The sequence below is a fragment of the Vigna unguiculata genome, chromosome 4 (assembly GCF_037176805.1).
Source record: "Vigna unguiculata cultivar grain cowpea cultivar isolate G323 ecotype 2 chromosome 4, ASM3717680v1, whole genome shotgun sequence".
In the NCBI taxonomy this organism is placed as follows: domain Eukaryota; kingdom Viridiplantae; phylum Streptophyta; class Magnoliopsida; order Fabales; family Fabaceae; genus Vigna; species Vigna unguiculata.
In genome coordinates this window covers 17,530,922-17,555,001 of record NC_140795.1, presented here as the reverse complement: position 1 = coordinate 17,555,001, position 24,080 = coordinate 17,530,922, and the positions used below count along the sequence as shown (strand labels likewise).

The following is a 24,080-nucleotide window of genomic DNA, read 5'->3' as shown; positions in this document are numbered from 1 at the left end:
GCAGAAAAATGCAAACAGAAAATAGATTCAACTGGCTTCACACTACTAAGAATCATGCATGACATTATATGCCTGCAGAGTTGAAAGCAAAAGCTGAAACGCAGAGTGCCAGTTGAACCAATTAAAAAAAACGTGCAGCAGAACTTTATGCATGAATGAACGTAATCTAGGATGTAACAGGTGTAAAATGATCAATGGAATTGGAAAATGGCAGCAGAAATTACTGCAGCAGCAGTATACATGCTAAAACCAGACTTGAATTGGGCACATGAATGCAGGATGAGTGTGCTTGATCTGATGCAGTATGCATGAACATATTTGCCATGATAAATTGCCATTGCAAGAACCACATCAAAATTCAGATAATAGGTAGCTGTAAAGAATTTAGACCACGGCAGCAAAATTAAATTGAAACAATGACAACACAGCTTTTGACAGCAGCAAAATCATATGACATCTATGTGTATGCAAAACAAAAATCTGGAACGTGAAATTGAATTGAAAAGATGGCAGCAGAGAATTCAATCTTGGCAGCAAAGAAATCAGCTATGAATAACTAATATTGATGCAGATTCAGATTATCACAACAGTATCAAGTCAGAGTTAATTCATAGCATAAGTCAGAACTTGCATCAAGATAACATACGACCGCATATGTAGTGGAAACACATGTGAATTGGGTACTAAGGCATGCTCAACACTAATTCAGCAGAATACTAATGCACTTGCAACGTTTCTGGATTTGTGTCAGCATAGAGACAATTCAATTGTGCATAAAATCAGGTGGCCACATTGAGCCAGCACGTAACAACCACTACTCAACCAATTTCACCTCAAAAATCAAGAAACTTTTTATGCAGAATGAGTGCAGAATTTTGGATTTGGAAACAACACAAGGCAAATCAGTTTCCAGGTGCCATAAACTGACTGAAACCAGAGCATATTTTTGGGATAAAACGAGCAATTGAAAAACCAATTTGCAGCAGAATTTTATCTATGAACAGAGAATCAAAGTTCAAGTTCAGCAGCAAAAATCCCAATCAACAATGCAGAACAAATTTCATATTTGAACAGTTTTAGGATTCACTAATCACTACAACATACCCAATCAATTATGCTAGGTTGGGACTTGGATGCAATGCTAAGCTGTCAAATGAAAGAATGAAGAACCAGTATGCATGGGTGCTAAACTGTGAAGATGAATGCTACTTTGTATGGTCAAAACAGATATGCTGATGCAGAATGCAAATATGAATTGGTCCCAATATTCAGCAAAACTGCAGAATGAATTTAAGCACAGCAGTGGACCACGGATGCATGAGTGTTCAAGTATGTCATTTAGTATATGCAAATGCAAGTGCAAAAATTAAATATGCAATGGAGTCAAAGCTCAAGTAAGTCAAAGCTCTCAGGGAGTCAAATCAGCAATTAATGAATGCGTACCTTTAATTACTGGGGTCCACGTGTATTTATAGAGCATTAATGAAGTTTGACTATTGTATGGGCTGGGTTTTGTCTTGGGCCCCAGCTTGGGCCCCAGCTTGGGCCATGAGTGGGCCTGGTCCTGAAACAGGTCTTAGAGGTCTATTAAAGATAGGGTATTGATGTTGGTTAACTTTCTAGGCAAGTAGTCGGTTTCGGCCGGCTACCTGCCTAGATGACTTGTGCTGGTGGTGTCCGGGTACTAGATGGTAGGTGGTTTTGACGTGTGTACTATTTACTTGATTGAGTTCGGTTAGGTACGGTACACCAGTCCCCCAGCCTTGTCCGATATGGGTTATCGGTCAAGGATGACATGTGTTGGTGAACTAGCAAAACCGGCTAGGTGTGATACACCAGTCCCCCAGCCTTTAAGTGTGGTGAACAGTGTTAAGGCTTGGAAGTGTCAGAAGGTAGGTGAAAGGGCGTCAGGTGGTCACATCATTAAACTTTTGGCGCCGTCGTTTTTTATGTGTCATATCCTTCATAATGATGGTGTCGATTGGTCTGGGGTTTCATTTTGGCGGGAAGAGTTTTAGTCGTTTGGGATCGTGGACTATAAATATGGGTTTGAAAGCAGCTGAGGGTTCACTTGGTTCATTTGCGAGTTTCGAAATCAGAGATCTTGTGCGCATCATATTGTCCGACTAATTCCCAAATTCCGCCTAGAACAACTATCTGGGGAAGAAATCCCCAACACATGGAATGTATCCCACCTCAAGTTTTATTTCAGTTGAACATACACCATAAGCGGATCCATACTTGTAACCACGGGTGTACTCTTTTTCCTCACTTGGTCTTTTTTCCCTAAGGAGGGTTTTGGCCAAGGAGGTTTTAACGAGGCACCCCCATTTCAATAAATAAAATGAGTGGTTCCCTACTTTATGACTCTATACTACTTTACTCGTGGTTAATTCGTTTAAGTTCCCCACCCTTACCACAAGTAAGCGGCCTGGGTCGAACACCCTTTACTCGTGGTTAATTCGTTTAAGTTCCCCACCCTTACCACAAGTAAGCGGCCTGGGTCGAACACCCTTTACTCGTGGTTAATTCGTTTAAGTTCCCCACCCTTACCACAAGTAAGCGGCCTGGGTCGAACACCCTTTACTCGTGGTTAATTCGTTTATGTTCCCCACCCTTACCACAAGTAAGCGGCCTGGGTCGAACACCATTTACTCGTGGTTAATTCGTTTAAGTTCCCCACCCTTACCACAAGTAAGCGGCCTGGGTCGAACACCCTTTACTCGTGGTTAATTCGTTTAAGTTCCCCACCCTTACCACAAGTAAGCGGCCTGGGTCGAACACCCTTTACTCGTGGTTAATTCGTTTAAGTTCCCCACCCTTACCACAAGTAAGCGGCCTGGGTCGAACACCCTTTACTCGTGGTTAATTCGTTTAAGTTCCCCACCCTTACCACAAGTAAGCGGCCTGAGTCGAACACCCTTTACTCGTGGTTAATTCGTTTAAGTTCCCCACCCTTACCACAAGTAAGCGGCCTGGGTCGAACACCCTTTACTCGTGGTTAATTCGTTTAAGTTCCCCACCCTTACCACAAGTAAGCGGCCTGGGTCGAACACCCTTTACTCGTGGTTAATTCGTTTAAGTTCCCCACCCTTACCACAAGTAAGCGGCCTGGGTCGAACACCCTTTACTCGTGGTTAATTCGTTTAAGTTCCCCACCCTTACCACAAGTAAGCGGCCTGGGTCGAACACCCTTTACTCGTGGTTAACATACAAACGCCAACAACGCAAACGCCAACAATACTCCTTTAGGAAAATACACATACAACATAACATCTCACATGCATAACATCATTATCCAACAAACACGTTCCTATCACATATGTTATCGTCAAAAACCAAAAACATATATATCCACAATATGCATCACATTAAAAGCAAGAAAAAATATTGTACGAGTTATTACAGACTTAGGATTCATTGCGAAATAAGACATCATAAAAACTACATCCTAAGCTGCTTTGTCACCCTCCACGGTCGCATCCACATCTTTCTCCGCCTCGGCCGCCTCATTCCCAACCTCTTCCCCACCCTCTTCATCCTCCCCTACCAGCTTTCCACCAACCACATCTTTATCTACATCGAACCTTGAATCCAGGGCATCCACATCCTTATAGAAGAAGGCCGCCTGCCGCAACCCCTTCTCAAAGCCATTTATATGCTCCTGAATAACACTGTTCTTCAAGTCATCCAACTCACCGACAGCCCCGTCATACTTGTCTTTTAGATCCTCATAGTCTTCCTCCAGCTCCCCTATACGCTTATTCAATTTCTCCTCAGAATCTAAACAACGGATCTTCCACGACACCAACCTCTTCCTCTCAGCCTCCCACCCTTCCTTCTCCTTCTCCAACGCCGCCTTCTCCTCCGCCAACTTGTCCACCTTACCCTGCAACTCCCCCACCTCTTTCACTTCCCTTCTGTAAAGGGACCCCACACGTCTACCCAACACCAATGCCTTACTCCCAAATTCAACCATGGTTCTCACAATATGATCAACCTCCATATTGTCGATGAAGTTCACAACAGTATCTGGCAAGTTGATTGAGATGTCCTTCCTCACGCATATCTCCGGCAACTCAATTAGCCCGGCCTCCGGCAACTTCTCGCCACTGGCCGACCCCGCCCCATCACCTGACTCGAGAATAGCTGCCCTTATTTTCTTCACATCCTTACCCTTCCCAGGTCGAGGCGGAAGCTCAGCCCTCCTCTTCGTGCCGCCATGAACGTGTACTTCCACCACGGATTCCTGCAGATTGGGAACACCAGTTTTCCCAGCCTCCTTGGCCTTGGCGGCCATCTCCTTCCTCAGCGCTTGAAAGAGCGCCAAGTTCTTCTTACCAGATTGTGCCATATGCCCTGCAATAACATATCACAACTCGGATCAAAACAACTTAGCATCATTAACACAATTTAAGTAATAAACAGATACCTTCAATATCTATAATTGGATGCACCGAATTATAAACCCTAACTAAGCCCTTAGTGGGCAACTTATCCACAAATCTTAACAACATCCCCACCACCTCCTTGTCTCCAGACGACAACTCCTCCACTCCCATATCCTTGTAACGCGAAGGATTATTGGTCCAACTGAAAGGGAACTTTGTACTTCCATCCGCATTCAGGAAATACGGCTCACCTCCCTCCTTCACCACAACCTTGAAGTATCCGTCTTTGAAGTGCTTGAAAGATTGGGAGAATGCATCCAACCTGCTAATGCTAGGACGACTTATTAATGATAGCCAGGTAGCCGGCCTCCGGGGTCTGGTATCATAGAAATACAAAAACGCATAAGGTGAAGGCTCCAAGTACAACGACTCGCACAGGATGCGGAAGGCCTGTAAGTAAGCCCAACTATTAGGATGTAGCTGAGTAGGCGCCACATTCAAAGCCCGCAGCACGCCCATAGTAAAGTCGTCAAAAGGTAGTCGTATATGAAGCTGAGAAAAATGGCACATGTACATATAAAAGAACTTCTCGGTAGCCCCTTCTTGCCCGTGGCATACCCGGTCGATTGCGCTCACTCTTTCCAACGAAACAATATCTCCGCTGACCCCTCTAGATATGACGGGTGTACAGTTTAGCCAAGAATTCAGCAGGCGAGACCACCTAAACAGCGATGACTGGTCACGAACATCAGATGCAACCCACGCATAACCGCCCCTGGTCGGCCAGTTACTCTCCTCCAGCTCTTCAGGAGGATCTTCTCGGACCTCCCTCACCACCTCCATTGGCATCCCGCTTGTGCCAACTCCAGCACTCACACCCTCTCCACGAAACCGTTCATCTCTACTCTTATCCGACTCAGTACTTTGACTACTACTAGACGTAGATAACGACGAGCTATCACTACTAGACATACCTGTTTGAGTTTTTACGGAAAGATGTCGGCGGAATTTGGGAACTAGTCGGACAATATGATGCGCACAAGATCTCTGATTTCGAAACTCGCAAATGAACCAAGTGAACCCTCAGCTGCTTTCAAACCCATATTTATAGTCCACGATCCCAAACAACTAAAACTCTTCCCGCCAAAATGAAACCCCAGACCAATCGACACCATCATTATGAAGGATATGACACATAAAAAATGACGGCGCCAAAAGTTTAACGATGTGACCACCTGACGCCCTTTCACCTACCTTCTGACACTTCCAAGCCTTAACACTGTTCACCACACTTAAAGGCTGGGGGACAGGTGTATCACACCTAGCCGGTTTTGCTAGTTCACCAACACATGTCATCCTTGACCGATAACCCATATCGGACAAGGCTGGGGGACTGGTGTACCGTACCTAACCGAACTCAATCAAGTAAATAGTACACACGTCAAAACCACCTACCATCTAGTACCCGTACACCACCAGCACAAGTCATCTAGGCAGGTAGCCGGCCGAAACCGACTACTTGCCTAGAAAGTTAACCAACATCAATACCCTATCTTCAATAGACCTCTAAGACCTGTTTCAGGACCAGGCCCACTCATGGCCCAAGCTGGGGCCCAAGCTGGGGCCCAAGACAAAACCCAGCCCATACAATAGTCAAACGTCATTAATGCTCTATAAATACACGTGGACCCCAGTAATTAAAGGTACGCATTCATTAATTGCTGATTTGACTCCCTGAGAGCTTTGACTTACTTGAGCTTCGGAGATTCTTCTGCAGGTAACCCCTCCTGGGTTCAAGCCGACATCTATCGAATGGGAAGAGGCCAACTGAGGAGATAGCGGACTACATGGTAAGGTGACTCTTGTGTCTGACCTCTTATTTGTTCTCTGCAGGAACAAAAATGCCCAATCACAATCCTTACCACTACTACTAATAGAATGCAAGAATCCAACTAGCTATTGTAGGGAACTTAAAAAAAAGACTAGAAAAGTAACTTAATGCAAAAACCAACATCAAAACAGACTGGCAACAGAGAAAAAACAGATTTAAAGATAATACAAAACATTAAGGTAAAAACTGGTTTAGTGGTTGAACTAAGAGTCTCTTGCACTCGGGAAGTCGTCTGGGAAGTTATGCCCAGTTTAGGGCCATATGAATTCCAAAAAGGAACCAAATATGTGTGCAAAGCATAACCCCAGTTGAAAACACTGAATCAACAGACAAGAACTGAAATTAAACTACAAACAATAAAAGAACACATAGAAATAGTGCAGAATTTAAAAGCTGAAAAATAGAATGCCGATAAGAGAAAAATAGCATAAGCGTAAATTGGTAATCAAAAATGAACTTCGAACTATGTCTTTCATTGAACAATCAAAGGTAGCTTACACGAGTTCAAGAGAAATCCTAAAATTAAAATGGTGAACAGGAGCTCACTTAGCAATCCGGCCACTTTGTACTCGTGATCAACCAAATTAAACTACTCACACACTAAGGAACAATCCAATATCTGAAGGCCACTTTGTGCTCATCAAATATGGAAAACCCTCTTACAATGCACTCTCTCTCCCTCGCGTAAGACCTCATCCTAGCTCTCTTCACAAAATCTCTCGCGCACACTCTCTAGGGCTCCTACTAAAAAACATAATTCATCCCTTTTAAACCCCCCAAAAGAAAAGCGAATCAGAAAATTGAAAATTGAAAACCTAACCCTCGTCTTTGCTCCCTTCGCGCACCAGAATTGCAACTCTGAAACTCTCTTCGTGACCCTTAATCAGCTCGACTTCTCTCCTCCACTCGTTCATCACGAATCCGCCCTAGTCTCATCACGCATCAGCCTCTTCTCTCTTCTCGGATCAGATCTTGCGCTCAGGGTGATGGATTCGCTTCTCTCGTCTACCCCTTGATTCTCAATCAGCCAGGCATCGTGTTTGGGTGTGACACTTAAGTGAAGCTTTACGTTTTGACCCAGCAATTGAGTTGACCAGGAGCACCCTTGCAATAAAAGAGAAGTTAGCAAGGGTTTAAAGCTAGAATCAAAAAGAAAAAAAAAAGCTTCTTGACAACTAATTTATTAAAAAGGTAACTCTAAAAGAACAAAACTAAATACAATAAAAGACTACTAAACGATGCCTTTTTAAAACATTTCAATAAAAACACTATTTTTTAACAACATCTAAGGCCCACTATTAGTTCTGCCTTAATTTTAAAGGGGCTGCCCCAAATCAGTTGGGTCTAGTCTATAAGGAGCCAAAGACCCTAAACCAGCTAACAACCTCATTTTTGCCATCTTACAGAAACACAGCCTCCTTACTCTCTCAATCTCTCCAACAGTGCTCTGCTAGGGTTTAACCCCAATCTTGATCCAGTGAGCTCAGTCTCGTTTTCTTGCTCCGTGTAAGTATTCTACAGCTCATACCTCTTATTTCTAATCATATGTTCATATTTCCAGTTAGGGTTTCGTAGTAAGCTTGTTTTAAGACTCGCTCCGCTATTTTTCTTTCCAGCTCTGAATCTGTTCTTAGAGTTACTTGTGCTCCACAGTTTGGGTGTCGAAGTTCTTGGCTAGCATTTTTCAGGTAAGGGAAGTTAGGGTTCTTCTTGATCTTCGATTTTTATGCTTGCTTTGATGATATTTTGTGGTTGTATGAGTTGTATGCTGCTGTGAGCTTATGAAATGTCTTATTGAGTAGTTTGGGTTGTGTTTGTTGGCTTGTTGTATGAGAGAATAGTGGTGAGCACGGGTTTTCTCGCCCAAGCGAGTACATCTCGCCTAGGCGAGACTAATAAGGGCTCGCCCAAGTTTCCTACTCGAGCTGTCGCTTAAGAGACGAGTCTTCGTTTTGAGTGAGATGCAATCTCGCTCAGATAAGGAGGACTCGCCTCAGCGAGAAATCGCAGGAAACCATTGTTCCCCCTTTCAAGCTCTTGCTTAGGCGAAAGGAGCTCGCCTGAGTGTGAGACCCTCTCGCCTGAGCGAGTCCTTTTTGCTTAAGCGAGGAGTTGGGCGAGGATGCGTTCTTGTTTTGTTGCTTCTCTATTCTTGGATGTTGGCACATGCTTGATTAATTTACTGATGTAGGATTATCTTGTTCCTTTTAGAGGATTAATGAATATGGTGATGTTTGATTAAGAAAACCAAGGAAATCCCCACTGGACATTAAGATAGCAAGCTATCTAGATATGAAGGTTCCTTTCCAAGGTTCTAGAGAGGAGGAGGATGGATTGATAGAGAGTAAGAAACCAAAAGGAAAAACATATAATAAAAAGAATATAAACCAAGAAGAGTAAAGAAATATAAAATGAAAAGCAAGGGAAAGGGGAGGAATGGAGGATTCACGCCACTACAAGGCTAGGCTAGAAGAAGCCATGGCAACCTTGAAGATGAGTGGTGTATGCCGCCACTTGCCTAGGCAAGATAAGGCTTGAAAGAACTCCACTCCCTAAGGAGGAATACTCTCACAAAAGGTTGAAACACAAAGTGTATAAATTCTCCAAAATGTTCAACCCTTGTACAAGTGTTGGAGGTCCCCTTAAATAGACAAGTCTAGGGGCCCCTTAGCAAAACAACTAAGTTAAAGGATTACAAAAGAAACCTAGCATGTTCTAGAAAGTAGGTCATCCTAGGGTGCATATGGGTGAATTTTCGTACAAGCCATCTAGGTGGCAAGTCTTCATGGTAAAGGCTCCCGAAGGAAGGTTCTAGAACATTCTAGAAGACTTGGTGTCCAAATCATGTGGGCCTCCCCTTTCTAGATGCTTCTAGAAAGTCTTATTCCTTCTCTCTCTTCCTTAGGACGCCAAGTGTCTCCTATGTGGTCCTCCCCCTTTCTTATTCCTACAAAAGTAAATTAAGGAATTTATTAACATGTTGGTTTAAGGTTTAGCTAATCTTGGGTCAACAAGTCCACCCTTAAGTCAAGGTCAACAAGTCAATTCAAAATAGTCAACCACAACCAACTTCAAGAAATTGAAACTAAAGAAATGCAAAATAAAGATAGAGAGGATAATGCCTTCCCTTTTGTCATGCAAATTCAATAACACTGTTGTTGACGCGATCAAATTAATACTACTAAACTATAGCAACTTCAGTATTGCTAATATAGTAGTCAAGAAAATAGAAAGGATAAAGTAACCCTAAGTCGTCTCCCAACGAACATGGAATTGATTTTTAACAAATTAGTTCTTATAACACTATACAAATGAGTTAGTCAAATAAAATAAAAAAATATAGGGGACTAAGATAAACAAAGATAGAAATAAAATTTAAAAGATAAAAAGAAATAAAAACAATAGTAAAGAAAATAGATTGATTCCATTGCTTTTTCAAAATAGATTCATCATCGGTTATCTAAAGATTATTGCTCAATTAATTATTGTTGTAGATTTACAAATTAATCAAAGTAAAGTCTCAATTAATTTGTTGGAGTTCTCACTTTTAACCAAAGTACAGTCTCAATTAAAAATGAGAACTTTTAGATTATCCACAGTAAATTCAACCAAAGTACATTCTCAATCAAATTTACTATGCCTAATCATGTCTATTCTTTTATCTTTTCACCAAATAAAAAGCTTAATGAATCAAAGTAAAGTCTCAATTAATTGTAGTTAGAGTAAATACCTTTAACCAAAGTAAAGTCTCAATTATTGGTAACTCATTTAATCATATGAAAGTTTCTAAATAAAATCAAAGTAAAGTCTCAATTTAATTAAAAAACCCTTGGACTCATATGATCAACATGCATATAGATTTAAAATCATTACTTTTTACGTGATTCAAAGATAAAAGACATAGATGAATTAAAACCTCAACAATAATAAAAAGAACAAATAAATTAATTGATCTAACCTTAGAGTCCAATTAAGAAATTACAATGGAATCAACCAAAGAAGTTTAGAACTCCATGAATGCAAAATAAAAATAGAAGAATAGAGAGAAGAAAAGAGAGAGAAAGAAATTAGGTCCCCCCAAGGGTTCCTCAATTTCGACGTGCCGATGTTGCTCCCTCTGCTTCTCCCTTGGTTTCTTTATATAGGAATTGGACTGGACTTTTCTATTGCTAAAATCTCTCAAATATCTTTTTAAAATAAAGATAAAGATAAAGATAAATATTCAAAGATATTTGGAGAGATATAGACTAATTCACAAATATAGTTTGGTTAATAATTTATGATATAATTAAATAAATTAATTATTTAAAGATATCTAATAAATTATTAACAAATAATATTTGCATTAATTTTCTCAATAAGCCATTTTTAATCATGTAGTCCAAATTTGCAGAGACATCCAAAAATATCAATATTTGCAGTTAAACCCCTCTTGTTTGACCAGTCTTTGACTAGATTTGAATATTTGACCAGATTGGACTATTTGACCAAGTTTGACCAGTTTAACTGTGCAATAGCAGACTGACACGTGTCATTCCCTTCTCTCTCTCAAAATTAGGGTTTCTGCCTCCTTCATGGATTGTGCCGCAGGTGCAACGGTGGCAGCGTTATGATCTACATTCGTGATGGTAGCGCGATGCTCTCTGCATCTGGTTTGGAAGCTTGGTTCGAATAGTTGATGGAGATTTCAAACTGCACCTCCAATAAGGCTGACGGCGTTTTCGCAGACCTGTGACGAGTTCTAGTGTAGATGCAGAAACCGTGGTGGCTGACGCATGGAGGCTCGAAAGGACTCGCACGGTGCAGGGCTGACTCGCTGTGTGCTCGCGAGGGAGTGGTGATGCGAAGATGGAGCTGCTGCAGGTGCGTTCATGAGGATGCGATTCTCCGGCGACGATGAGGTTCACTGCTGCAGTGATGGTTTCCTGACGGTGGACTGCGTCCTGCTGTAATGGCTGCTCCAGTGACGGCGAGGTGAAAGGATTCACAGTGATGCAGTTTGGTTTGTGGCTGGAACGTTGTTGCTCGTGGTGGATGGTGGTGGCGGAGTAGTGGCTGTCGGCCATGGTGCAAGAGGAGAGGTTAGGGTTTCTCATGGGAGAGATGAAGATGATGACGTGGCACCATTTGGTTGGCTGAATTTTTAGTGCTTGGATGCTACCACGTGTCATTCTCTAACTAGTTAATTTAATAAGTGGAAGATTGCCACATGGCATGATCTGAGTGCATCTTAGTTTATGAGTGCAAAAAGGGGTGAAAATAGACAAAGGTAGGGTGTAGAAGTAGGTATTCTATAGCCCATTTGAAAAGAGGGGAGTGTATATGTAATTTAGGGGGTGCAAAAGTGATTTTTCCAGAACTTGCTAATTTCAGCCTTATTTAAAAGTGTTCTGTAACTTCAATCAATTTATTTTTCCACCTTGAATGAGCCTAATCTTAACTTTAGCTGCATCAACAAACGTTAAAATATCCAAAAATAATTTATGCAGCTAAAAATCACTTTTTAACACATTTTTATCACACAAGCTCAAATATCAGAATTATCAATTAAATCACTCTTTAAGTACATAAATTCAATTAAATATCCATAATTAAACACTAAATGAGGGCAAAAATACGCACTCATCACATGCTCCTAGTGATCCTCCTAGGGTTGGCCTCCTTGGAACTTGATGAGGTGGTCACATCTTCATCATCCTCCCCCTCTTGGAGAGAATTTGACCATGAATTCTTAAGTCCTATATCAAAAGGAGAGAGGTCACTTACATTGAAAGAGTTGCTTACGTTGTAACTTGGAGGTAAATCCAACTCATAGGCATTATTGTTGATCCTCTTGAGGATTTGGAAAGGTCCACCCCTCTTGGAAGAAGTTTGGACTTTCTTTGGGTAGGAAATCTTTCCTTCCTCAAATGAAGCCATACCCAATCCCCTTCCTTGAAAAGGACTTCCTTCCTTCCTTTGTTGCCTAATTCTTGATACTTTTTCACCTTCCTTTCAATGGCTTCCATGACTTGTGTGTGCAAGTTTTGGATCATTTTAGCCTTTGCCTCCCCATCTTGGCAACTCCATGCCTCTTGAGTGGGAAGTGGAAAAAGATCAAGAGGAGTTAAAGGGTTAAAATCATACACTATTTCAAAGGGAGAGTGGGAGGTGGTAGAGTGCACAACCCTATTGCATGCAAACTCTAAATGGGGAAGAAGTGCCTCCCATTCACTAATGTTGTGGACTATCATGCACCTTAATAGTTGACCCAAAGTCCTATTGACCACCTCGGTTTGACCATCACTTTGAGGGTGACAAGTGGTGGAAAAGAGGAGTTTGGTTCCAAGTTTTACCCACAAGGTCCTCCAAAAATGGCTCAAGAACTTTGTGTCTCTATCACTTACAATGGTCTTAGGTAGGCCATGAAGTCTCACTACTTCCTTGAAGAAGAGATTGGCAATATGTGTTGCATCATCAACTTTGTGGCATGGAATAAAATGGGCCATTTTAGAAAATCTATCCACTACCACAAAGATGGAATCCCTACCCTTTCTAGTCCTTAGGAGCCCTAGAACAAAATCCATTGAAATGTCTACCCAAGGCTTGGAAGGGACGGGTAAGGGAATGTAGAGACCATGAGGTTGAACCTTGGATTTGGCTCTTAGACATGCTGGACAAGAATTGCAATGCTTATCAACATGCTTGCGCATGTGAGGCCAATAGAAGTGTTCTTTGAGGACTTCAAGAGTTTTGTTAGTCCTAAAGTGACCCATTAAGCCTCCCTCATGTGCTTCTCTTATGAGTGATGCTCTTAGAGACCCTTGGGGAATGCAAAGCCTTTTACCCTTAAAGAGATATTGGTCGGAAAGATAAAAGTCTTTGCTTCCCCCTTGGTGGCATTCACCATAGATAGAAGCGAAATCATTATCCTTTTCATACAAATCCTTAATATGATTAAAGCTAAGAAATTTAGTTTCAAGCATGGAAAGAAGAGTGTGCCTTCTTGAAAGCGCATACGCTACAACATTGGTCTTTCCTTGTCTGTGTTTGATCATATAAGGGAATTGCTCTAGGAATTCTACCCACCTTGCATGTCTTTTGTTGAGTTTGCCTTGGCTTTTCAAAAACTTAAGAGCTTCATGATCACTATGGATCACGAATTCTTTAGATAGAAGATAATGTTGCCAAGTTTGCAAGGTCCTCACAAGAGCATAAAGCTCTTTATCATAGGTAGAGTAGTTTAGATGACTTCCTTTGAGTTTTTTACTAAAGTAGGCTATGGGATGGCCCTCTTGAAGGAGCACGACCCCAATGCCTACATTGGAGGCATCATAGTTTATTTCAAAGGTCTTGGAAAAGTTGGGGAGGACTAGGAGTGGTGCTTTGATCAATTTCTCTTTTAATGTTTCAAAGGCCTTTGTTTGATCAATACCCCACTTGAAGTCAACTCCCTTCTTTACCAACTCATTCAAGGGTGTGGCTATGGTGCTAAAATTAGGCATAAATCTCCTATAAAAGCTAGCCAACCTATGAAAGGACCTTAATTCACTAACATTCCTAGGTGTGGGCCAATCTTTGATGGCCATGACTTTCTCTTGATCCACATGGACCCCATGTTTGCTAATTTTGAACCCAAGGAAGATCACATGATCCATGCCAAAAACTCATTTCTCTATGTTGGCAAATAAAGATTGCTTCCTTAGGGTACTTAGCACATCCCTTAAGTGTTGAAGATGGTCTTCTCTAGAGATACTATAGATGAGTATGTCATCAAAATAGACCATAACAAATTTGCCCAAGTATAGTCTAAGAACATGATGCATGAGCCTCATGAAAGTGCTTGGTGCATTAGTCAACCCAAAGGGCATGACTAGCCATTCATACAATCCAAACTTGGTTTTGAAAGAGGTTTTCCACTCATCTCCTTCCTTGATTCTTATTTGGTTATAACCACTCTTCAAATATATCTTTGAAAAGATGGTTGAACCATGAAGCTCATCAAGCAAGTCATCTAACTTAGGGATCGGATGCCTATATTTGATGGTGATATTATTGATGGCCCTACAATCTATACACATTTTCCATGTTCCATCCTTCTTTGGAACTAGGATCACGGGCATAACACAAGGACTCATACTATGTTGCACCCATCCCTTTTCTAACAAATCATTGACTTGTTTTTGAATTTCTTTGGCCTCCTCGGGATTGGTCCTATAGGTTGGCCTATTAGGCAAAGATGATCCTTAGATGAAGTCAATTTGATGTTCTATACCTCTTAGAGGTGGAAGTCCCTTTGGGGGATCTTGGAACACATTCTTGAATTCATCTAAGACTATAGACAAGTCTTGAGGACACTTAGGAGGAGGGTTTTGAAAGGAAGGAGAAGACTTACTTGGATAAGCAAGAAAAACTTGTTTTTGAGAAAGCATTACCTTTTTAGCTCCTTTGAAAGAGATCAAGCTCTTCCTTGCTTCCTTGGTGTGCACCATTAGTTGTGCCTTCTCTTCATTTCTTTTCTCAAACATTTGTTTTTGGTCATCACTTACTTCTTTGGGGGATAAAGGTAGTAATGTGATCCTTTTGCCTTGGAAGTTAAAAGAAAATTTATTGGAATGACCATCATGGAAAGATTTTTTGTCAAATTGCCATGGCCTTCCAAGAAGTATGTGAGTTACTTCCATGGGTACTAAGTCACACAAAACATTATCCTTGTAATTTCCAATGGAGAAAGTGATGAGAACTTGTTTATCCACATTTATTTCACCATTTTCACTTAACAAAGATAGTTTATAGGGCTTGGCATGAGGGATGGTGTCCAAGCCAAGCTTGTCCACTACCCTTGTGCTAGCCACATTGACACAACTTCCACCATCAATAATGAGGGAACAAGTCTTTTTGTTGATGAGGCATCTTGTATGAAAAATATTTTCCCTTTGAGATTCAAATTCCTTTTGGACTTGACCCAACATTCGCCTCATAACTAAAAGACCTCCTTCATGAGGTTTGATCTCATATTCACTTGAAGGGGAAGAAGTGTGTGATGAACTACTCTTGGGGGAAGATGGAGGGGAATGTTCACTTTCAACTTCTCCTTTGGCGTTCAAGAAAATGTTCCTCTTTGAAGGACAATTGGAGGTTATGTGTCCAAAGCCTAAGCATTTAAAACATTTGATAAAACTAGTTCTTGGCTCTTGAGAAGAAGTTGGTTTATCATGCATAGTCCTAGTCGAATTTGGTTTAGGTGTGGGGTCTTGGGATGATTTGGAAGGTGTTTTAAAATCCTTTTTCTCCTTACCTTCCAAGGTTTAGAGTAGTAGTCATTGTCTGAAGTACTCTTCTTGACCTCTTGTTTTCTTTTCAATTGGTTTTCCACTTTCAAGGCCAAGTGCAAAACTTTGCTAAGAGTGGAGTACTCATACAAGTCAACTACATCTTGAATTTCCCTCCTTAGACCACTCACAAACCTAGTGACTTTCTCTTCTTCATGCTCATCATGGAGTCCGACCTTTAAGAGTATGGACTCCATCAATTTGAAATATTCTTCAACACACATAGACCCTTGTTGAAGCCTTTGGAGCTTCAAAAGAGTCTCCCTCCTATGATAGGAAGGTCTAAAAAGTTCGCGCATTTTAACTTTAATGTCCATCCAAGAAGCCGCGGGTGGCTCTTGGTTATAATTGTCCATACAAATTTGATGCCACCAAGTAATGACATACTTTTCAAACTCTAAAACTACCAATTCTACTTGCTCTTGATCACTAACTCTATGAATGCTAAAAATTTGATCCACTTTTTGTTCCCACTCCATGTAAGCATTGGGGTCATGTTTTCTTTTGAACTTTGGGATTTTGATGGGAGGAGGTTGCCTTTGATGTTGCACTTGGTGCCTTCTTTCTCCACCCCATCCGGGCCTTCTTCTTCTTTCCTCACTTCCATAGGAGTCCACGGAAGGAGATCGCCTCCTTGCCCTTCTTTCCTCTCTTGGTTGGATTTGTTGTTGTTGTTGCACTTGTTGAATTTGTTGTTGCACTTGTTGTATTTGTTGCATTTGTTGTTGCATGAATATTTGAAAGGCTCTCTCTTGTTGTTCCCTATCTTCTTGCCTTTTAAGCTCCATTTGTTGGAGGAGGCTAGTGACATCAATGATGGTCCCTTGATGTGCCACGGGAGTCACCACTTAAGGTGAGTATGGAGAAGCCGAACCTTCTCCCTCTCTTACATCCTCCAAAACTGGACTCAAATCCATGTTTTCCTACAAAACAACTCCAAAAATCCGAGACAAGTAAAGAAGTTGGTTAGCAAATGATAAGAAACCCGTGACCAAGTGTGGTCAAAATAAACAGCCCAAGTGTTTTGATCACTCTCCCCCAAAGCAACAAGGCAAGGCTACACTCAAATCCACCAAAAAGGAGTGAAATGCTTTCAAAGATTTTGGAAACCTTTTCAAGACAAGTTCAAGTGGCTTGGCCACTACACTCAAAGGAAAGCAAAGGAAGAAAACTACTAAGACAAAACAAAGAATCTAAAGACAATCAATAAAAGTACTTAAAGGCAAGAAAGCTAAACTCTAAGGAAAGGATATCAAGGTGACAAAACTTCAAATCAAAACAAGCAAGAAAAGCACATGAGAAGACTCTATTGGAAAAATACTTGAACTATGCATCACCAAGTCTCAAATCATGCATACACCAATAAAGATCATAACCAAGTTTTAAGCATGGAATTAATTAGTCAATATCACCCAACACCCAAATATGAAAACTAGTAGCATAACACTTAATGGAAACACAATTTTGGTTCATCAAAGAGCCATATTGCTCTAGGTAAGATTGTAAAAGTGTACCAAAATTTTTCTTCTTTCAAAAACTAGTTTCACAAAATGATGAGAATGGTGTTTTGTGTGGCTTGGACACTTAGTTCCCAAATTTTTAGGCCAAAATCAAGTTCAAGGAGCATACATCAAACAAGACATAAGGTGAATGCAATATTCAAATACTTGGAATAACAAGAACAAGAAAACTTCAAGCTAACATATGACATATGACTCAAGCAAAAGTTAGGCATATTTAAAGACTCAACATGACATACACAAAGACATAAACATGTAGCTATGATGCATTTAAACTCATGGATTTGAAGTTCAATGACTAAGCATCCAAAGACATGTTATCCAACCACATTTAGGAGCAAAAAGAGTCACAAAACCGAAGCCAAAATTGCCATAACATAACATGAAAACGTTGTTTTTCGTATTCTTGGCAGCTCTGACCTTTGCTCATTCATTTGATCATAACTCTCTTCACAGAACTCCAAATGAGTTCATTCTTTTTGTGTTGGAAACTAGACTCACAGATATTTCTTTTGATATAACGAACGTTAATTTTGAACCACTGAGCTAGCTGCAATATTTTTTTCAAAAACGCACACGTTGCTGCCAGCACTATTTTTATGTGGACCATTCAAAGATAGCTACAAAAACAAGGTTAGAACATGAAAACACCATATTTAAGGACAACCAAAGCTCTAGACACCATATTTAACCAAAGTGCAGTCTCAATTAAAGTGAGAACTTTTAGATTATCCACAGTAAATTTAACCTAAGTACAGTCTCAATCAAATTTTACTATGCCTAATTATGTCTATTCTTTTATCTACTTACCAAATAAAAAGCTTAATTAATCAAAGTAAAGTCTCAATTAATTGTAGTTAGAGTAAATACCTTTAACCAAAGTAAAGTCTCAATTATTGGTAAAAACTCATTTAATCATATGAAAGTTTCTAAATAAAATCAAAGCAAAGTCTCAATTTAATTTAAAAACCCTTGGACTCATATGACCAACATGCATATAGATTTAAAATCATTACTTCTTACGTGATTCAAAGATAAAAGACATAGATGAATGAAAACATCAACAATAATAAAAAGAACAAAGAAATTAATTAATCTAACATCAGAATTCAATTAAGAAATTACAATGGAATCAACCAAGTAGTTTAGCCTTCCATGGAATGCAAAATAAAATAAAAATAATAGAAGAAATTCCTAAATTCCGAAGTGCCGAGCTTATTCTTCTGCTTCTCCCTTGGTCTCTTTATATAGGAATTAGACTAGGCTTTTCTGTTGCTGAAACCTCTCAAATATCTTTTAAAATAAAGATAAAGATAAATATTCAAAGATATTTGGAGAGATATAGACTATTTGACAAATATAGTTGGTTAATAATTTATGATATAATTAAATAAATTAATTATTTAAAGATATCTGATAAATTATCACCAAATAATATTTGTATTAATTTTTTAAATAGCCCATTTTCAATTCTGTAGTCCAATTTTGCAGAGACAAAAAAAATCAATATTTGCAATTAAACCCCTCTCCTTTAACTAGTCTTTGACTTTTTGACCAGATTTGACCAACTTTAACCATTTCAGTGTCCATTGAGATGATGACACGTGGCAGCTCCTTCTCTCTCCCAAATTAGGGTTTCGCATATGCTTGTAGTTGCTCTAATGGCGTTGTTGCCGACAACGATGAAGCTTTGATGATCATCAATGGTGTGTGAAGCTTTATTGTTCGAATAGGTGCATTTTCTGCTCCGACGAAGGTTCTGCACTGGTGGTTTATGCGTTCTTCATTATCGACTTACTCGTGCTGGTTTTTGGTGGTCCTTCGGTGTCATGGTGAGCGGTGCAGTATTGGCGTTCACGGTGGCTGCTTTATTCCGCTGCATTTGGTGATTGCTGGTTTTGGGTTTTCCGGCAGGGACTCATGGTGGTGATGGGTGAACGAACTACTGCTGCGGTGCTGCCATGGAAGTGGTGTTGTTCTTGCTGGTGCGTCGCGAGTCCAAACAGTGACGATGGCGGCTCACAGTGGCGCGAGGTGTTGCGACTCTGTTGCAGATTTGTGCAGCTTGAAGATGATGGAGGTGGCCGTGATAGGATGTGTTGGTTGGCGATGGTTGTAGCTGTAGGTGCTGCAGTGCGTTGCAGGTGCTCGCGATGGTGATGATGGCAGCTGCAAGGTGCAACTATTGGATGAAGGTGCCTAGGGTTTGAGGGAAGAAGATGATGATGACGTGGCACTACTTCATTGGCTAAATTTTGAGTTTTTGAGTTGCTAGATCATGACAGTGTCCTTCTCTAATTGGTTAGTTTAATAAGTGGAGGATTGCCACATGGCATGATCTGAGTGAGTTGGGTTTAAGTGGTAGGGGGGTGCAGAATAAGTAAAAACTGGGGTGCATAAGTGATTTTTCCAGAACTTGCTAATTTCAGCCTTAATTTAAAGGTGTTATGTAACTTCAATCAATTCATTTTCCTACCTTGAATGAGCTTAATCTTAACTTCAGCTGCATCAACAAACGTTAAAATATCCAAAAATAATTTATGTAGCTAAAAATCACTTATTAACACATTTTTATCACACAAGCTCAAAAGTCTAATTATTAGAATTGTTAATTAAATCACTCTTTAAGCACACAAATTCAATTAAATACCCAGAATTAAACACTGAATGAGGGAAAAAATATGCACTCATCATACCCACACACTTATCCTTTTGCACTCCTGGGCAAAATTGAGTAATTTCAAAACTTGTTCTGAGGTATTTTATTTCACATTAACACTGGATCAAAGGAATGAACATCACTGGAGACAAATCAATACTCTAGAAATCAAGTTATCATGCATATACAAACGGAAAAGTTCTATTTTTCACACTTGAGTTAATCTTTTGAATTCACAAGAAAATCAAATATTAAAGATATCACTCAAGATAAAGTGTATATTTTCTTTCCAAAATTCGCTCAAGTGTTTGGGCTTGTGTTTTCACTCAAAATACTCATGTAAGTAAACTCTCATAATACTTAACAAGACTCTAATATTCACAAACTTTCAGAAAAAATGCATTCAAAGATCATGAGGACTTTTCACAGGTTATAATGGGGCCAAGGCAAAGGTAGGAAAAATTTTAGGATTTTTGGGTTTTTGAAATTAAAATATAAAAAGAATAATGGAGCATAACTTCAAAAACAACTCTTTTTCGTTTATTGCTTGTTGCTCTCTCTTTTTTTTAGAGAAAAATTATTTCAACACTTTTTCGTCAACAATTTTTCCTTTTGCCATTTTTATTAATTTGTGGGTGAGGTACTCACCCACACACTTTATTCCTCAACCATTCATGAACACAATCCATTAGCTCTTTCTTTCTTTCTAAGGTAGAATATGGTCTTTTTCTTTTCAAGGTTATAGGCTTAAAACAAGAAAAAGAGGTTTAAAAGCTCAAAGGGGATACCAATGGATTAATATCAAGGTGGGCTTATTTGGCCAAGTAGCTAAAAATAAAAAATTCCTCAGCCATATCAAATCATGCATATTCACCTAAGATGCAAAACAAAAGAGTCAAGCTAAACATTTGAGTATAAACAAACATGAGCAAGTCACTCAAGAAAAAATAGGAATGACACATGGTAGTTCATCCTTTACATTAAGGCTCAAGACTCACAAGGTCAAATTCTTTCATAAAAGATTTAATCAAGAAATTCTCAAATAAACTCAATTAGCAAATCATAGAAACAATCCACTCATATCAACATGACTTTTATTTTTCCAGAATTATGATCATCCCAATTATTGAATCAAATTCCAAAATCCAATGTCAATATGCTTTATTTAATACAGGGAAATATTTTTGGTGGATTTCTTATGAGACATATTGTTTAAAAGTTTCACTTAGTAAAAAGTTAATACTTTCACAATTTTCTCAAAAAGAAATCACAATTTTTTTTAAATGAAAAAAAACAAAAAAAGGAAAATCCTACCTACAGTTTGTCTCCCCCACACTTATTTCAAAAAAAAAATGTCCTTGATGGACTTATTTTGGGGAGGAAACGAAAAAATTTGTGGCTTTTGGCTCAATCTGGCCATATGTTAAAATTTATTTTCTTTAATTTTACAAAGTACAAATCAACTTGTACCATTTTCTTAATTTTTACATTTTTATTTTTATAAAAACTAAAAACAAAAACACATATTTTTGAAATTCTTTTAAATTTTTCACAAGAATTAAAAACAGAAAACAAATATGCATGCAATTTAACTTTTCTATCAACAATGATTTCAAAAGAATTTGAATATAAGCTCTTTACCTGTTGCAGCAACCTTTCATCTTTTTCTGCAGCCATGTCAACAAAGATAACCACTGAAAACTTATTTGTATCATTCACATCAACAAATTTGATGTGTGGAGTGTGTGGCTTCAACTTAACTTGAGCATCATCAGGTGCATTCGGATGGTTAAGTGGATCATCAGTAATCCTCACAATCTCATCTTCTGAGCAAAAATTTTCACCCGGTGTTGTTGACTATACTGCTTTATCATTAACCAAGTCAGTTGCAATAGTGGATGCTTCAGCTGCATCTTCGAATACAGTTGTCTCTACAACTGGACTTGGTTCCTCTATTGTATTATCCTCATAACTTTACTGTTGAAAATGATCATTTGTACTCATATCCTCATCAACGGGTACAACTTTATATTCACATTGAGCATTATCAACATATCCATCAACAAATATGTTTGTGTGAGAATCTTTAATTTCTTCATACACTTCACCAACATCTTTAATATGTCCATCAGTAGACATATTACTATGAAAATCATTATATTGATCACGAGATATATCAATGTGATGTGATCCCGCTATCGGTTTTTCAGACTGACCCTGTGATTAGTGCATATTTTTTCCCTCATGTAATGTTTAATTCTGGGTATTTAATTGAATTTGTGTGCTTACAGATTGATTTAATTGGGATTTCCTATAATTGAGTTTATTGACCATGAGATACAAAAACATGTTAAAAATAGCATTTTAGTTGCATAAATGTTCTTTGGATATTTTGAGGTGTGTTAGTGCAACTGCAGCTAAGTTGAGCGCATGGAGGTGTGGAAATAAATTTATTAAAGTTTCATGACACCTTAAAGATAAATCCAAGAATAAGAAATTATCAAAAGCACAAAAATCCAAGACAAGCATTGCATGAAGACAACAAGAAAAGCTTGAAAAAGTGAAGAAGTTTGGCTAAACCAAGAAGAGAGGAACAAAAAATTGGACCTTACGGTTTTCTTTATCTTTATGATAGAAGATAATTTGGGAAAAATATATCTTAGATATTTTATTTGATATTTTTAAATGATTATCTTATTTAATTATATCATAAAATATTAAAAGATAATAACTACCAAATCTTTTTAAATATGACAATATCTTCTTGAATCTTTTTAGTTCCACAAAAAACAAATATATCTTGAAGATATTAGATTATTTAGAAGATAATTTAAGGATATTGCAAAGGGATTTTTTGGAAAATTAATACAAATATTAATTGGTGATAATTTATCATATATCTTTAATTAATTAATTTAATTATATTAGATATTGATATTATGAACCAACTATATTTGTCAAATAGTTTATATCTCCCTAAATATTTTTAAATATATATCTTTATCTTTATGTTGAAAGATATTTGAGAGATTTTAGCAACAGAAAAGTCCAGTCCAAGTCCTATATAAAGAGACCAAGGGAAAAGTAGAAGAGAAGCTCGAGACTTCGGAGTTTAGGAACCCTTTAGGGGGGGGCTAATTTCGTTTCCTTTCTCTCTCTATTATTCTTTATATTTTTATTTTACTTTTGCATTCTATGGATTGCTAAACTGCGTAGGTTGATTCCGTTGTAATTTCATTATGGATTCTGAGGTTAGAATAAAATAATTTCTTTGTCCTTTTTATTATTGTTGAGGTTTAATTTCATCTATGTCTTTTATCTTTGAATCACGTAAAAAGTAATGATTTTAAATCTACACACATGCTAATCATATGAGTTAAAGGGTTTTTAAATTCTATTGAGACTTTACTTTGCTTTTATTTAGAAACTTTCATGTGATTGGATGAGTTTTTACCAATAATTGAGATTTTACTTTGGTTAAAGGTATTTCCTCTAACGAAAATTAATCGAGACTTTACTTTGATTAATTAAGCTTTTTATTTGGTGAGGAGATAAAAGAACAGACATGATTAGGCATAGTAAAATTTGATTGAGACTGTACTTTTGTTGAAATTACTGTGAATAATCTAAAAGTTCTCACTTTTAATTGAGATTGTACTTTGGTTAAAAGTGAGAACGCCAACAAATTAATTGAGACTTTACATTGATTAATTTGCAAATCTACAACAATAATTAATTGAGCAATAATCTTTAGATAACCGATGATGAATCTATTTTGAAAAAGCTGTGGAATTAATATATTTTCTTTACTATTGTTTTTATCTTTTCTATCTTATTTTATCTTTTTATCTTTATCTCTCATAATTTTATTATTTTATTTGACTAACTCTTTTGTATAGTTTTATAAGAACTAATTTGTTAAAAATCAATTCCATGTTCGTTGGGAGACGACTTTGGGTTACTTTATCCTTTCTATTACGTTGACTACTATCTTAACAATAATGAAGTTGTTATAGATAAGTAGTATTAATTTGATCGCGTCAACGATAGCGTTATCAAATTTGGCGCCGTTGCCGGGGAACACTGTTAGAATTTTTATCATTTTAGTTCTTATTTTTTTATATTCTTTTGATTTTATGTTTTTATTTTATCACTAACATTTTTTTATCTTAATTTTTTTTTCTAACATTTATTTTATTTTATTTTCTTTAGTTGTTATTTTTTTAGTTAGTTTATTTTTTTAAAAGTATAATTTTTTTTTGAGGATTTTTGTTGGGAAATTTGTGAAACTAGTTGGGAAACAGTTTG

General features: G+C 38.2%; 1 protein-coding gene and 1 pseudogene across 1 annotated transcript; both read right to left on the bottom strand.

Moving 5' to 3' along the window:
• Positions 1-3,351: 3,351 nt before the first annotated feature.
• Positions 3,352-7,438, bottom strand: LOC146886869 (uncharacterized). Its single transcript, XM_085672331.1, has 2 exons — positions 6,144-7,438; positions 3,352-4,359 (listed from the first exon to the last, which is right to left on the bottom strand). Exon 2 carries the CDS (start codon positions 4,352-4,354, stop codon positions 3,452-3,454), a length of 903 nt encoding a protein of 300 aa, XP_085528457.1. The 5' UTR covers positions 4,355-4,359; positions 6,144-7,438; the 3' UTR covers positions 3,352-3,451.
• A 6,490-nt stretch (positions 7,439-13,928) lies between these two features.
• On the bottom strand, positions 13,929-16,381 carry LOC146886868 (uncharacterized; annotated as a pseudogene).
• Between the last annotated feature and the right edge of the window lie 7,699 nt (positions 16,382-24,080).

Coding starts and splice junctions, on each gene's coding strand:
- LOC146886869 (XM_085672331.1), bottom strand. CDS start 4,354: ATGGCACAATCTGGTAAGAAGAACTTGGCGCTCTTTCAAGCGCTGAGG.